The sequence below is a fragment of the Cervus elaphus genome, chromosome 8 (genome assembly GCF_910594005.1).
Source record: "Cervus elaphus chromosome 8, mCerEla1.1, whole genome shotgun sequence".
NCBI classification, from domain to species: domain Eukaryota; kingdom Metazoa; phylum Chordata; class Mammalia; order Artiodactyla; family Cervidae; genus Cervus; species Cervus elaphus.
In genome coordinates, this window is record NC_057822.1 from 49,142,672 (window position 1) to 49,158,164 (window position 15,493).

The 15,493-nt window shown below is 36.7% G+C and overlaps 1 protein-coding gene across 1 annotated transcript in view; it reads left to right on the top strand.

Moving 5' to 3' along the window:
* Positions 1-8,559, top strand: part of STK17B (serine/threonine kinase 17b) — a 29,539-nt gene extending 20,980 nt beyond the window's left edge. The window contains exons 5-8 of the mRNA XM_043910522.1: positions 65-191; positions 1,719-1,767; positions 2,940-3,119; positions 5,170-8,559. Coding sequence (XP_043766457.1) covers positions 65-191; positions 1,719-1,767; positions 2,940-3,119; positions 5,170-5,452 — 639 coding nt within the window. The 3' untranslated portion in view covers positions 5,453-8,559. The remainder of the gene's footprint in view (positions 1-64; positions 192-1,718; positions 1,768-2,939; positions 3,120-5,169) is intronic.
* The last annotated feature ends 6,934 nt before the right edge of the window (positions 8,560-15,493 follow it).

Sequence of the window (15,493 nt, forward strand, 5' to 3'; positions counted from 1 at the left end):
GATTTGAGTTTAGTATTGTTTTCTTGTTTTATATTATTTATCATTTCTTGTTGTACTTTATTAGCCACAGAATATATTATTGAGCAGCATATATCCTCTTGGGGACATAAAAATTGTAGATTTTGGAATGTCTCGAAAAATAGGAAATGCATGTGAACTTCGGGAAATCATGGGAACACCAGAATACTTGGGTAAGAATTTCCTTTATTTTATATACCACTTTGAAATTTATTAATAAGTGATACCTATATAGAACTATTTTAGGGCATGTAACTCCAGGATATATTTGGTTCAAATATTTCAGTGCATTAAAATTTGATTTTGACATATTTAAATGAATTGTAGTGAATTGAGACAATCACAATTTACAGGACATTGGATATATAAGTTAAAAATTTAATGTTTGTGTATAAAAGCTTTGTACATAAAGAAAAATAGGTAAAAAGGAAGTTAGGAAGCAGAAGAAAATGAAAAAAAGAGGAAAACTGAATCAGTGTTACTGCATTTAAAGCCTTTTTGTTTGATAGATGTCACTTTTACTTTTGTCCTAGTGAGGTTTTTGCTGAGAGTTGTAAAAGGAGGATTTTTAAAAAGAAGGGTGTTAAGTAGAACCTATTATTAGATAATCTAGGAATATTGTACTAAATCAACAAATTAGATCATGGAGATGAAAGATGTTTTTAAGTCCTGTAAAGCAGCACATAAATGGTAAAGTATTTTAATTTGTAGTAACAATCTTTTTACACTTTTTCTTGTTGCTCATATTGATATCCCTATGCAGGCATTGAAAAGATATGAGTAAACAGAACAGGTGCTACTGAGCAAGGGAGCTGACTTTCCCAAAATGAAAAACAAAGCAAATTACTAACTTCTAAATGCTGATAGAGGCTACAGTGTCCTCAAATAATGATTGTAATTATATATAATATAGTTCACAGAAGTATGTGAGAAGGTAGCAGGTGGTGCAGTGGAGGCTGACAATATATGTGACTCAAAGGCTTTATTAACCAGACTGTTATGCTTTAGATAACAGTCTCTCTTTGGAGAAGTTATGAAACCATACTGTGAAACTAAAAAGTTATTCAAGTATAGGTACTAGTTTGGACTCTACTAATGTTCTGAAAGTATAGAGAATTTATGTTGTACCATTAAATTTTTTTGGCGGGGGTGGGGCCGGGGCAAAGGAGGAGACTGGAAAATTAATTGCTTAGGAAACTAGGTTTTAGATCGTTTAAAAGGGATATTTAATCTACTTGAAAATCTGAAAACACTTCCAGGAAGCTGGTTTGTTCATAGTGTCATTTTTGAATGCATATGAGTCTCTTTACCCTGAGAAGAAAAACCGAAATCATTCTAATAAAATAACTCAAACTAATTCCTAACAGAGTAATAAAACTAAAATTGTAAAAAGATTTGAGCTTCTAACATTTTACTTCTTCATAATTGCTTTTTCTGAGGTTAATCTTAATCGTTTTAAAAAAAATACTGCATAGATACTGGTTACTCCCAGAATATAATTGGTGCTTTTGAACCATCTGGTTATATAATTTTCTCAACATTAGGTATATCTAAATGTCCAATCACAGGATAATAAATTCTGTGCTAAATTTCTGCTGATATATTGGTAATTCTTTAAAATTAAATCCAGTTTACTTCAAAGTAACTGTCATGTTTTTATATTTGTCAGTATTGAATTTGAATTTTATTTTCTCTTTCAGCTCCAGAAATCCTGAACTATGATCCCATTACCACAGCAACAGATATGTGGTAAGATTTTGTTAATTACTTGTATTCCTTTATTAAAAGCTGGTTAATACATATTCTGTGGTTCTTTGGTTCAAAATGTAAATAGTAAGGCTATCTTTAAAAGATTTTATTTGAGTATCATTATTATGCCACAGGAAAACATTTACCTGTTCATTCTTTTTAATAAGTTTGGCTCTGAGCCAAAGTACAGGAATAAATAGGAAAATCCCTTTCCCGGAGGAAGACTCCTTCTGGTAAAAGAACAAAATAGTCACAGTACTATGTGTGCTATATGTCCTATAATAAAGATAGAATGCTATTTAACAACCATGGAGGAAGCAGCGGGCAAGCACCAGATGGGAGACATATGATCTAGGTCTAAGAGAACTAGGAAGATATTTACTCAATAGAAAAATGAGATTAGATCCATTTAAAAGTTTAGTTATATGAGAGTATATTTATTGGGTATTGTGAGTTTATATGGTTGACACAGAGAGACTATTATAGGGTAGAGATGGCATTGATAGCAGAACTTTACTTGAGACCACAGTGGTGGACTGACTCCATCAGACCAAGAGGAAGAGTTTAGTTTGCCATGTAGGGGACTGAAATGGGTTTGGTAAGAAAAAGGGTCCTATGGCTGAATAGGTGGGTGAAATAGGTGCTATATATGTATTGCCTTTTTCTGGTTCCTGAACACAGTTGTCATTAACATATTTATGGTTCTAAAAGTTTTGCGATTAAAAAGAAGTCTGCCTGCCCAATACTGTGCTTTACCAAACCTGCAGCCTCTGTTTGTATGGAATCGTATTTGTGTCTCACAGATCATCACTGTGTCATTGAACACCATTTGGGAAATGCCACTCAGGACAGCTTTGTATACTTGATAAACAGGTATCTGTGTGAAGGGCAGACTGTAGATATAATGATACATATTTAATACATTTTTTTTATATAACATACATGTGCATTATTCCCTCAGTCTTTTTCTGTGTGGCAAACCTTGAGACAGCATAATTATTTCAGCTTTAATAGTATACTATGGGAACTTGGAAAAGCAGTTTAAAATCTGTAGTTTAACTGCACAAGATTTGAGGACAGGAATATGTTGAGAATCAATTTTACTTTATATAAGTGTGTTAAGATTAACACACATTTTAAGTTCCCATCTTCTCAGTTATTTGTTTTTTCAGGAATGTTGGTGTAATAGCATATATGTTATTAACTCACACATCCCCATTTGTGGGAGAAGATAATCAGGAAACATACCTCAATATTTCTCAAGTTAATGTAGATTATTCGGAAGAAACTTTCTCATCAGTTTCACAGCTGGCCACAGACTTCATCCAGAGCCTTTTAGTAAAAAATCCAGAGTAAGTAATATTAATTTACTTAAATACTATTGCAAAATAAATTACATATGACTATTAAGAAAGATACATTATAAAACAGTATAAAATTATTAGATGTTTGCTTTTGTAAGTTTCAGGTAAAATGGGAAGAGAGGTGGTATGAGAGATCATTAAATGACAAATCTATAACTTCAAACATAGGAAATGTAAAATATATAACAGGAAATCTTGAAACGAAGAGAAGATTTGGGTTATCTCTCTCTCAACCTGCTACTATCCTCTGAAATTCCTTAAAATGATTAGTAGTAGAACCGATGGCCCAGCAGTGAAGAATCCACTGCCATGCATGAGACGCAGGAGACATGCATTCAGTTCCTGGGTCAGGAAGATGCCGTGGAGGAAGACATGGCAACCCACTCCAGTAGTCTGGAAAATCCCACGGACAGAGGAGCCTGGAGGGCTACAGTCTGTGGGGTCACAAAGAGTCAGGCACAACTAAGCAACTGAACACACACACCAAAGATGTATAATATACGTGGCTGGTTATGATAAGACTTTGGTATGAATTATTTATAGTGAAATGACTATAGTTGTATAACAAGTTCAAATACTGATTGTCAAATTTTTAAGGAGCAGATACTCTTTGCCTGCTAAAGAAGGTACTTGAAAGTATGTCTTAAGACTCTTACCTCACTCATTGGCAACTTCAAAGCAGGAAAAGAAAAAGCTCACCTCCTTTTCTTTACCAGGATAAGTCCTGTATGTGTGTACTCAGTTGCTCAGTTGTGTCTGACTCTTTGCAACCCTAGGGACTGTAGCCCACCAGGCTCCTCTGTCTATGGAATTTTCCAGGCAAGAATACTGGAGTGGGTTGTCATTTCCTCCTCCAGGGGATCTTCCCTACCCAGGGATGGAACCCACGTCTCCTGCATTGCTGGTGAATTCTTTACTGCTGAGCCACCTGGGAAGCCCCCGGGTCAGCCCTATTTACCTGAAAATGCCTTGGCTGCATGTAACTCAGATGCTGTGATATACTGTCTTGGGCTGGGATCCTGGATTTGTTACTTGTCAAGTCTCTCTCTGACAGTTGCTTAATCTCCTGGAGGATTCACTTTCCTTATTTGCTTAAGAAAAAAACCGTAGGCTTAATGCAAGTCTTAACAAACACTGACTAGCTCTATTTTGGGCTTCCCAGGTAGTGCTCTTGGTAAAGAACCTGCCTGCCAATGCAGGAGACGTAAGAGTCACGGTTCGGTCCCTGGGTCAGGAAGATTCCCCTGGAGGAGGACGTGGCAACCCACTCCAGTATTCTTGCCTGGAAAATCCTATGGACAGAGGAGCCTGGCAGGCTACCATTCATAGATCGTTATTTAATAGAAATAGTTATTATTCTCTGTGTTTATGGTTTTAAACTGTTTAGTTTTCTTAAATATTTTTCACTTAGATTCTAACATTTCTGTAATGAGTACCTTAATTTTTTTATAATCATAAAATCTTTTTTAATAATCATAAAAATTGAACATAAAAACAAAGACTAAGGAAACCTACGTTCTAATGGTTATGGTGGTTATGTTAAGGTTCAAGTTTTCTTTCCTTCTGAAATATTATGATATTTGACCATGTTGCTTTCACAAGAGAAAACAAAATTTAAAAACTAAAAATATTAGATAGACATCTTTGAAGGGTAGTCTCTGTTTTCAAGATTTAACTGTTACTACTTTTTAAGAATAAAGTATATAGAGATTATAATTTACTTACATGTATTTTCCTTCAAAGGGTTTATAGACCCAAGAGTCTTTATAATTTTACTGATTTTTATTTGCAAGGCTAAAATATGTTCCCTGGTGTTTTGACTAGATAGTCCTGTCTATAAGCTTCATGATGTGTCAGCACATGTCAGAATTAAACAAACTGTAGGTGTTCCACTCTTCTTATTATTATTCCCTCCTGTACTATGGGTATGTGTTATTTTCAGAATAGATAAAAAAATAAGCCTCTAATGTACTGAACTACAGACATTTCCAACCTGATTTTTAGATCTCAATTTCTTCTCGGTGCTTTTCGTTCAAAGGGAAAGACCGACAGCCGAAATCTGCCTTTCTCATTCTTGGCTGCAGCAGTGGGACTTTGGAAACTTGTTTCACCCCGAAGAAACCTCCAGTTCCTCTCAAAGTCAGGATCATACAGTAAGGTCCTCAGAGGACAAGACTTACAAGCCCTCTTGTAATGGTACCTGCAGTGACCGAGAAGACAAGGAGAACATCCCGGAGGACAGCAGCTTGGTGTCCAAAAGATTCCGCTTTGATGACTCATTGCCTAACCCCCACGAACTTGTGTCAGATTTGCTCTGTTAGCACTTTTCTCCTTAACCCATTTGAACTGAATCTGGAATCTGAAATCCACTCCCGTGTGAGATTGTGGTTTGTAGCTTCACGTATGGCATGTTTATATTGTAAATGCACTTTTGCATTGAAGAATTTAGGGAAATGTTTGAATGCTAAATTAGTAGTTACTAGCATAATTTCATTCCCTATACTGAGATATCAACTCTTCAAAAAATATTTAAATATATAACAAAAATAAAATTGTACTTGTGAGTTTACATGTTAATGAAAGAATTTGGGTTCAAATGGATTTATCAAAATGCCTTCCATATCAGGAAAAAAGTGATTTGGGTTATATTATGGTTGATGTAAACTAAACAAAATGAACACAATTGAATTTAATAGATTCTCCAAGGTAAGCCCTACACCATGCCTCTGTTGACAAGATTTTGTTTAGGATAACAGTTTCAAGTTTAAATAAAAATATAGCTATTCTATAGATGCTCAAGATATTTAACACTTGAAAGTGTTTTTCAGTCATGGATATTTTGAAACTGCATTACATATGATCCACTATATGAGACAGGTCCTTTAACCAGAGCAGAGGAGGGGTTAGAAAGTGGATTAGGGATATTCTATACCAGTTAAAACAGAGGAAAGAGCAGCATGGCATCATTTTTAACTCAAATGTCTTTTGCCCGCTCTCACCATACTTCAGATTTAACAAGGTCTGAAAGATGGAGAATAGAAGCTATTCAAGTGTAGAGGGTTTTCATCCTCCAGATTCTCTAGAATAGAAGATGCTTAGATGAAGCTGAATGGGCTCTATTTTCAGTCAACGAAACATATTTATTAATTGAATGTAGAAGAAAGTACTGACAGACTTAGACAACTGGCAGGATTTTAAGTATCTTCTGAGTTGTGGAGTGCAAGCCAGTCATTCAGAGTTGTAAAAGTATGCATAAGACATCAGAGCACAGTAGGACTGCCAGCACAGTGCCAGTCAGCAGTAGCGAGGTGAACGTGGGCATAAAACATAAAGTCGTGAAGAACTCTCCTAGGGTGTGACAGGGCTCAGCAGAGTGGCCTTTAATGGGGTTTCACTGGGGCCACTGCAGCTAATAGTCTAAGGACAGCAGAATGATGGGAGGCCGGTGACTATGTTCAGTCCTAAGGGGGTGGGGATTGACTCCTATTGGGTAATCTTTGATGACTTTCCACCTGGAGACTACTCAAACTCATGTTATCAAGGTAAGATAACTGTAACTTTGCAACCATGATACTGTGTCAAAAGAAATTCAGTTTTGTCAAAAGAAATCCTTGAGTCTTTTCCCTTTGAATCATATGTTATTCTAAAAAAACTTGTTGAAATTTTGTGAGATCCCAAATAACTTAAAAACTTTTTAATAACCATCAGATTGCTTTATTTAGGTAAATGGAGAATTCTTTTTACATCTTCAACATTTCTTGAAGGAAAAGTTATTTCTGCTTGTGTGTGTGTATATGTGTAAATGTGTTTGTATAGATGTATGTATATATGTATAGATAGATGAAATAAGTCCTTAGACAACTTTCTGTTAGAGATTCTTCCCTCCAGTATATTGCACTCAGCTCAGGTGCTGAAGAAGCTCTCATCTTAAGACATGTAAATGTACATTTAACTTCCTTAAGAAGTAGTTATCGGTTCAATAAACTAGTCAATGCAGAAGCTAATTGGGCTTCTGTATATCTAAACTGATGAGTTTTTTTTCTGAATCGTTGGTTGTCCATTTATTTGCCTTCAGTATTAAGCTAATGCAGATAAAGTTTAGTAAGTCATTGGAGAAAGAGGAAATTATTACTTTTACAAAAGACCATGTTATATTTTTTAATTTCCAGAGGAATTATGCCATACTAAAAATCAAGCAGTGTTTGAATTTTGAATTATAAACTGTTTCTTAAAAAATATTTTATGCCAGTTTACTTTTATTCTGAGGAATCTTAAAATAGTTTATCTGCTTCCCCTTAGTTAATAGAATACACAGGGTTATAAATTTGCATACCTTTTTCCCTACCAATTTTCATTGTAAAAGCAACTAGTTGTTACCCAAACAGTATAAAAGTTCAATTTTTTCATAAAGATGAGCTTAAAATTTTCTCTGATTGATATATGAGAATAAACCAATTTTTAGAGGAACTTATTCACAAATAACTGTTACTTATTAAATTTTTTTCTTGATAATTATAAAATAATTCTTACTTTCTTCCCACAAGATTGAAAGCAAGTGTTAATTGAAACGGTTAATATATATTCCCACTGAAGTGGGAATATGGAGATCCCCTCAGAGGTGAATAGATGTCAGTAATCATCTGAGGATTAATGTTATATTGTGATGGGTTTATAAAGTATAATTTGCTTTTTGGTTAGGATCTTTGGATCAATGGGATTAAAAATAGAAGAGGTATAGCTGACAATCATGTATCATTTAAACTTTTTTCCCCCACACTAAAATTAACCTAACTCTGAGCAGTAAAATTATCATGGCACTTTAAAGAAAGTAAGCAGGACCTGTTCTCCAGGTTGTAGTGAGATAAGGCATCTGTTCCAGAATATAAATCAGCATACTGCTTCCTTTATCAAGAAACTCTTGTTATAAAAGAAATAGCCGATTAGTGACATAATAGATTTCCATTCTGGCACAAGCTCTTTCTTTCATTTTGAATGAGTCACAAATCATTCATAGACCAAAATTTGAATAGCCTTGCTGTAAGTAGCATTTATAACTGTTGATATTTTATAACTGTTTACATTTCCTCTGTATATATTTGAATTTTCAGTTGACATCTGACTTGGAAACTTGTCCTTATTCATTGTCGTATAAGCAATTGTACTTTAATTTTGAATTGTATTAAAATTAAGTTATCTGACTTCCAATTTGGGAAATTATTACTAGTTTATAATTTTGTGAAAGTTTAAAGAACTTTAAACTCAAGTATAAATTTCACACAAATTACAACTGCCGTCCATCTCAACTTTTATTCAGTAATCATGTTGCTTAAGGCATATTGCCTACAATTGTTTTGAATACTGCAGTTAAAAAAAATTACATCAACTTAATGATCCTTTTGGTTACAAATTAAAAAGCATTTTTTTTTTACATTTGTGGTTGTCTTTTGCTTTAAAGTACTTCTAAATTTGTTATTCCTAAATGCTAACCTCTTTGCCTGGAGTCTATCTAGCCTTTGACCCACATCGTCTTTGAACTCCTTTTCTAGTACAGCTATGTTTATTAGACCCAGTCTGTTGGATAAAGCACATAAATTTGAAAACAAGAAGGGCTATTCACTTCTTCTAAGTAATAATACTCTTAGAAAATGTCAATGTATGGCAGTGCACTGTGCTGCATAGAGATGAGTAAAATCACCATGTAAGAAGTATGAAGTGTGATGAGAGAAATGATGTGCAGACTTGACAATTCGTAGGAAGGAGGTATTGATAAAAATTTGGAACTTTTTTTTCAGTTGTGAGCATCTTCAGGTTCCATATCTTCTTTTTCTGACACACAGGCACTCCCTAGTTTTTCTCTTTAGCCCCCTTTCCTCCTAGTCACTGAAGTTACATGTGTTATCTTTATGTGGATATAAGTATCCTCAAATGTAAACTACTTCTAAGTAAATTGATGATCATATTCTCCCTTTCTGTATTACCTCCTCACCGAACTTCTTGGATTCATGTTATCTCCCTTAGTTAACACAGCATTAACTCTCTAGGTGTCATTCTAAAAATTTTGTTCTCTTACTGCTCCTCTTTCTATTAATTATTAATTTCTATCAATGATATTTCTTTATATATTTTGTAGTCATTTCCTTTCAGCTCGTACTGGTACACATTCATTTATATCTAGACTGTCTAGATCATCCAGAAAAATGTCAACAAATTTTTCTATAAAGGGCCAGTTATAATAACTTTTATATAATCTGTTAAGCTTTGCAGGCCAGACAATGCCTTGTTACAACTTCTGAATTCTGCTCTAGGAGTATGAACTGTTCAAGAATATCCGTAATGTGCAAGGGTGGGTGCAAATGTGGTCGGTATCAAATGAATAATATCTCACATTTAGATTCCATGCCAACTCCATGCTGTCGTCAACTTTCAGAATAAGCAAAAAAAAGGGATTGTTTTATAATTAGTCGGAAGATTTCCTCCCTCTGTGGTTCACCACTGGAATTTAAATTTAGTGATTGTAATACGCCTTTGAAAGGCCAAAAGAAAGATATGTGCTAATTATACCAATATTTCTAGCCAGATGGTAAAATGCAAGTGGGTCACTAATTACAGATACAATTGTAAGTTGTAGAGTCACTCTAGTTATACTGAGTAAACAAATGAGTGCAAAATGTATGTGGAAAAAATTAGAAGACAGTATTATTGAACAAAGAAAGATTCTCCATATCTCCATAGCGGAAGGTATATCTTCTATTAATCACTATGAGTAAATTTATGAGGTTTTCCTGGTTTTAACTGAATTCACTGCCTATACAGTCATAGGAAATCAAATTTTAGAAATGAAACATTGCAATTGTTTCTTCTTTTGAAAGAAGTTGTTAGCCCAATTTATTGAGAACGTGATTGGTTTTTTAATTGGGATTTGCACAAAAAGGCTTCTGAAATAAATGAATATTTAAGTAATCACAGACTAAAGACCATTGAAAACAAGCTATAAAGGGAGAAAAAGAGCTGGGCCATTTATTTAGGGGCCTTTTTGGCCGCTTTAACCTGTGTGAACATCAATTACTTCTTCAACAAAACAGCAGTAATCAGCTGTTTGCTTCTTTGATTAGTTCTGGTCCTAATTCATTTAATACTAATGATTAAGCATGGGATACTGCAAATAAACCTGTCTCCTTTATTCCCAGAAATAGAATAACTACAATGGCCAGTGGCTGAGCTCATTTATATCATCAAATTTGTGAGAGATTTAATTACTTAGGCTTTGCTCCCTTGTCCCAAACAGCATGCAACATTGTATCTAAGTATCTGTTGAATTTTTGAAGATCTTTATGGTATGTGAATAGGTGTTTATGTGTTTATATAAAAATATCGCCTGTGAGGATGTCTATTCAGAGATATATAAGATGTTAATTAAAAGAGGAAGAATATAGTTTACTAAGGGCCCAAAATAGGGATACCAAGGGAACATTTCATGCAAATATGGACACAATAAAGGACAGAAATGGTATGGACCTAACAGAAGCAAAAGATATTAAGAAGAGGTGGCAAGAATACACAGAAGAACTATACAAAAAAGATCTTCACAACCCAGAAAATCACGATGGTGTAATCACTCACCTAGAGCCAGACATCCTGGAATGTGAAGTCAAGTAGACCTTAGGAAGGATCACTAGGAACAAAGCTAGTAGAGGTGATGGAATTCCAGTTGAGCTATTTCAAATCCTAAAAGATGGTGCTGTGGAAGTGCTGCACTCAATATGCCAGCAAATCTGAAAAACTCAGCAGTAACCACAGGACTGCTGAAAAAAGATCAGTTTTCATTCCAATCCCAAAGAAAGACAATGCCAAAGAATGTTCAAACTACCACACAATTGCACTCATCTCACATGCTAGCAAACTGATGCTCAACATTCTCCAAGCCAGGCTTCAACAGTACATGAACCGTGAACTTCCAGATGTTCAAGCTGGATTTAGAAAAGGCAGAAGAACCAGAGATCAAATTGCCAACATCAGTTGGATCACTGAAAAAGCAAGAGTTCCAGAAAAACATCCACTTCTGCTTTATTGACTATGCCAAAGCCTTTGACTGTGTGGATCACAACAAACTATGGAAAATTCTTCAAGAGATGGGAATACCAGACCACCTGACCTGCCTCTTGAGAAACCTGTATGCAGGTCAGGAGGCAAAAGTTAGAACTGGACATGGAACAACAGACTGGTTCCAAATCGGGAAAGGAATTCGTCAAGGCTGTATATTGTCACCCTGCTTATTTAACTTATATGCAGAGTACATCATGAGAAATGCTGGGCTGCATGAAGCACAAGCTGGAATAAAGATTGCTGGGAGAATTATCAATAACCTCAGATATGCAGATGACACCACCCTTATAGCAGAAAGTGAAGAAGAACTAAAGTGCCTCTTGATGAAAGAGGAGAGTGAAAAAATTGGCTTACAACTCAACATTCAGAAAACTAAGATCATGGCATCTGGTCCCATCACTTCATGGCAAATAGATGGGGAAACAGTGGAAACAATGACAGACTTTATTTTTGGGGGCTCCAAAATCACTGCAGATGGTAACTGCAGCCATGAAATTAAAAGACGCTTGGTCCTTGGGAGAAAAGTTATGGCCAACCGAGACAGCATATTAAAAAGCAGAGACATTACTTTGTCAACAAAGGTCCATCTAGCAAAGCTATGGTTTTTCCAGTAGTCATGCATGGATGTGAGATTTGGACTATAAAGAAAGCTGAGCACCGAAGAATTGATGCTTTTGAACTGTGGTGTTGGAGAAGACTCTTGAGAGTCCCTTGGACTGCAAGGAGATCTAACCAGTCCATCCTAAAGGAGATAAGTCCTGGGTGTTCATTGGAAGGACTGATGCTGAAGCTGAAACTCCAATACTTTGACCATCTGATGCGAAGAGCTGACTCATTGGAAAAGACCCTGATGCTGGGAGGGATTGGGGGCGGGAGGAGAAGGGGACAACAGAGGATGAGATGGCTGGATGGCATCACCAACTCAATGGACATGAGTTTGAGTCAGCTCTGGGAGTTGGTGATGGATAGGCAGGCCTGGTGTGCTGTGCAGTCCATGGGGTCGTACAAAGTCGGACACGACTGAGTGAATTGACTGACTGACCGAAGGGCACACAATGAGTTGAGAATTATATTTGACCCTTTTATTCATGCTGTTTCATTTAATCTTTACAACAACTCTGCAAATTGAATACAGTTGGCCCTCTGTTATATACTGGTTCTGCATCCATGGATACAACCAACAGCAGATGGAAAATATTTGAAAAAAATTCCAGGAATTTTCCAAAAGCAAAATTTGTGTTGTGACACTTGTATTCAGTCTTATAAGAAATCTTATACTTATGATTTAAAGTACATTGAAGGCTGTGCATAGGTTTGCTATATGCAAATATATTTTTTATAGGGGACTAAGCCATCTGCAGATTTTACTATTCTCAATTCTCCTGGAATCAATCTTTCACAGATACTGAGGGATGATTGTATTTCTTTCATTTTGTAGATTTCCTCAAACTAAGTCTCAGGTTAAGCAATTTTTCAGTTACTTAATTATCACATGTGGGGATTTGAGCTCAAGTCCACCTGGGTTCAAATGCCTTCTTTGCCCTATCACACCAGATTGGAATTAAATTTTCCAGTATTAAATTTTTTAAAAAACAGGAGAAAGTGATTAGAATCTGCATCATTTAAGAAAATAGATTAAAAAAAAAAAGAAAGAAAATAGATTAAATTTTGATTTACCCATGCTTGATTAAAAACTGAAAATATATCATAAAGTCAATTGAAATTAGGACTGAATCATCTTAGTCATAGTATTTATGTAGTGCTTGCTAAGTAGGAAAGACTAGTTAATTATTTATTTGTGCCGCAGCAAATGGGACCTATAGTCGGAGCATGCGTGCGGAACCTAGTTCTCTGATGAGGGACTGAACCCGGGCTGCTACAGTGGGGGCACAGGATCTTAGCTGCTGGACCACTAGAGAAGTCCTAAACGCTGCTTCTTAGATAGACTTCATAAGAAGACCGCCTTCAGGCAGAAGGAGGCCTGAGGCACAAAATGCCAGATTCACTGAAAGGACCAAAAAATCTCCAGAGAGAGGTCAGACAAGTGGCCGGAGAGGAGGGCAGCGGCTGGGGCGGGCCTTTTACTTGAAGGTCATGAGATGTCAGTTTTAAATGAGAGTTTCACATAATCTTTTTAAAAATATGTATTTGGCTGCCCCGGGTCTTAGTTGCTGATGCGGGGTCTTTTAGTTTAGACTTGTGGGATTCTAGTTCCCTGAACCCGGATCAAACCCTGGCCCCCCGCCTTGGGAACACAGAGTCTTAGCCACTGGAACACTAGGGACGTTCCAGTTTCACATAATCTTAATTTGTGTTTTTTGTTGTTTGGACACTGTCTGGAGACTATTAAAAGGAGGTAAATTTGAAAGCAGAGACCTACTTGGGAGAATTATTTCAGTCATCCTAGTAAGAAATGGTGGTGACTGAGGGAGCTGAGAGAAATGGACAAATTTGAGTGAGATTTGAGATTTAGAACTGCTAGAGTTCCTAATTACTTAGCTGTATAAGATGATAGAGCACATAAAGGATGATTTTCAGGTTTTTCTTCTGAGTAACTGTAGGGAAAGAACGAATTAGCCGAGAAGGCGTGGTCAGGCTCTCTCGCCCCGCCTTTTGTGAAGAATGATTATGTAACAGCTGCGGTCACGTGTCGCACTGCGCATGCGCAGCCCAAAGGTACTCGCGTGGTCACCGGCAGCTTCGCGTGGTGCGCCTATGAAGCAGCATCTGAAGGCCTGGAGAGTGCAGAGAGAGGTATGTGAGGTTAGATCATGGCTGTGGCTACGGCTGCTGTGTTCGCCGGGAGAAAATAAACCTGTCTGCAGCTCCTCGTCCTGGAGTCTCCCAGCCTCGTGGCGCGCACCTTGCCTTTCATGGGCCCAGCAGTGCGCGCGGTGAGATTCGAGAGACCGCGGCCCTGTGAGCAGGATCAGCAATACCGTCCCCACTTCAGCGGTGACCAGTTAGTAGTGGAGGTGACAGGGGAGGAGGAGCGTGTTTGAGAGGAAAATGAGTTTGGCTTTGGAATGATTGCTCGGTTTGGGTCAGTGTCGTGGCTGGCCGTGAAGCCAAGGTGGTGTCCCTGCATGGCTGACTCAATGAGGAAAGCAACTTGGGGAGGGCCGGTGACATTGAACAACGCCCGTCGGCGCCTTCCACAACGCAGCTCTCCATATTAGATTCATATTAACCTGCAGTGAAGTCTCGGCTTCAGTAGGACATGGTTTGGGAGAAGGAGAGAGGTAATATAGGATGAAGAGAACTGATTGGATGAAGAATGGAATGTTTTCAGAGAGGCGGTTTTTTTGTTTGTTTGTTTTTTAGTAGCATACCCACCATTTCTATCAGCAGAGATAGGAGCATAAGACACTTAGGTGTTTATGTGTTGCCCTGCCAGAGTGGTGGTAGGTAAACCTGTCTCTACTTCTGTAAGCACCTTATTTTCTTCTTTATGCTCCCCCCCCCCAATTCCTTTAAGGCTTTGTACTCAGGTTTCCTCCCTCTTATGAAAATTGCATCTCAGAAAGGAATATATTCATGCAAAAGTGAAAATAACTAATATAAGCTTTAAAAGTCATCCCTAGTGGCAAATTGTATTTTCTGAAAAATAACCACAGAAATATTTACAGTCGCTCCCCTACCCCAGCCCCACTGTGTGATTGTAGGAATAGGTGTCATTTGTGGGTTGTCTAAAATGCCTGTGAAAGTTAAACAACAAACAAAGGCTGTCTAAATTAAACTGGCTAGACTACATTTATTCTTAGAATGGTTAGAAATGGAAATAACCTCTATATGTGAGATTGATAGAGAGTTTTTGTCAAAATGATTGCAAATGTAAATAAATCTTTTTCCAGTTCCTGGATAAGGAAGCTCACATTTACTTTGAATTATAGTAAAAGCCTGTGAATTAGATTAATTTCTCTCAAAAATAACTCTTTACGTTCACTCAGGAAGCATAGTCTAAACTCTGTTCTTAAAAAGGCAGGGATCTATGAGTGAACCATCTGAAACTTGACTAGAGACTGTAGTAATTATCTCCTGTGACTGTAAGAACATTTCAAACACGTTTAAAGAAATTTGATACCGAAGAGTGCTTTGCAGTCAGGCAAACTCTTTTGCCAAAAATATGGTGGGTCCTTACTGGTACATTTAAATTATGAAAAATGAGCCAATGTCTGAACATTTTCCACAATGTGCTGAGTACTCTTTTTAAATAACAGCTTTATTGAAACATAGTTTTCATACCAAATGGTTCACCT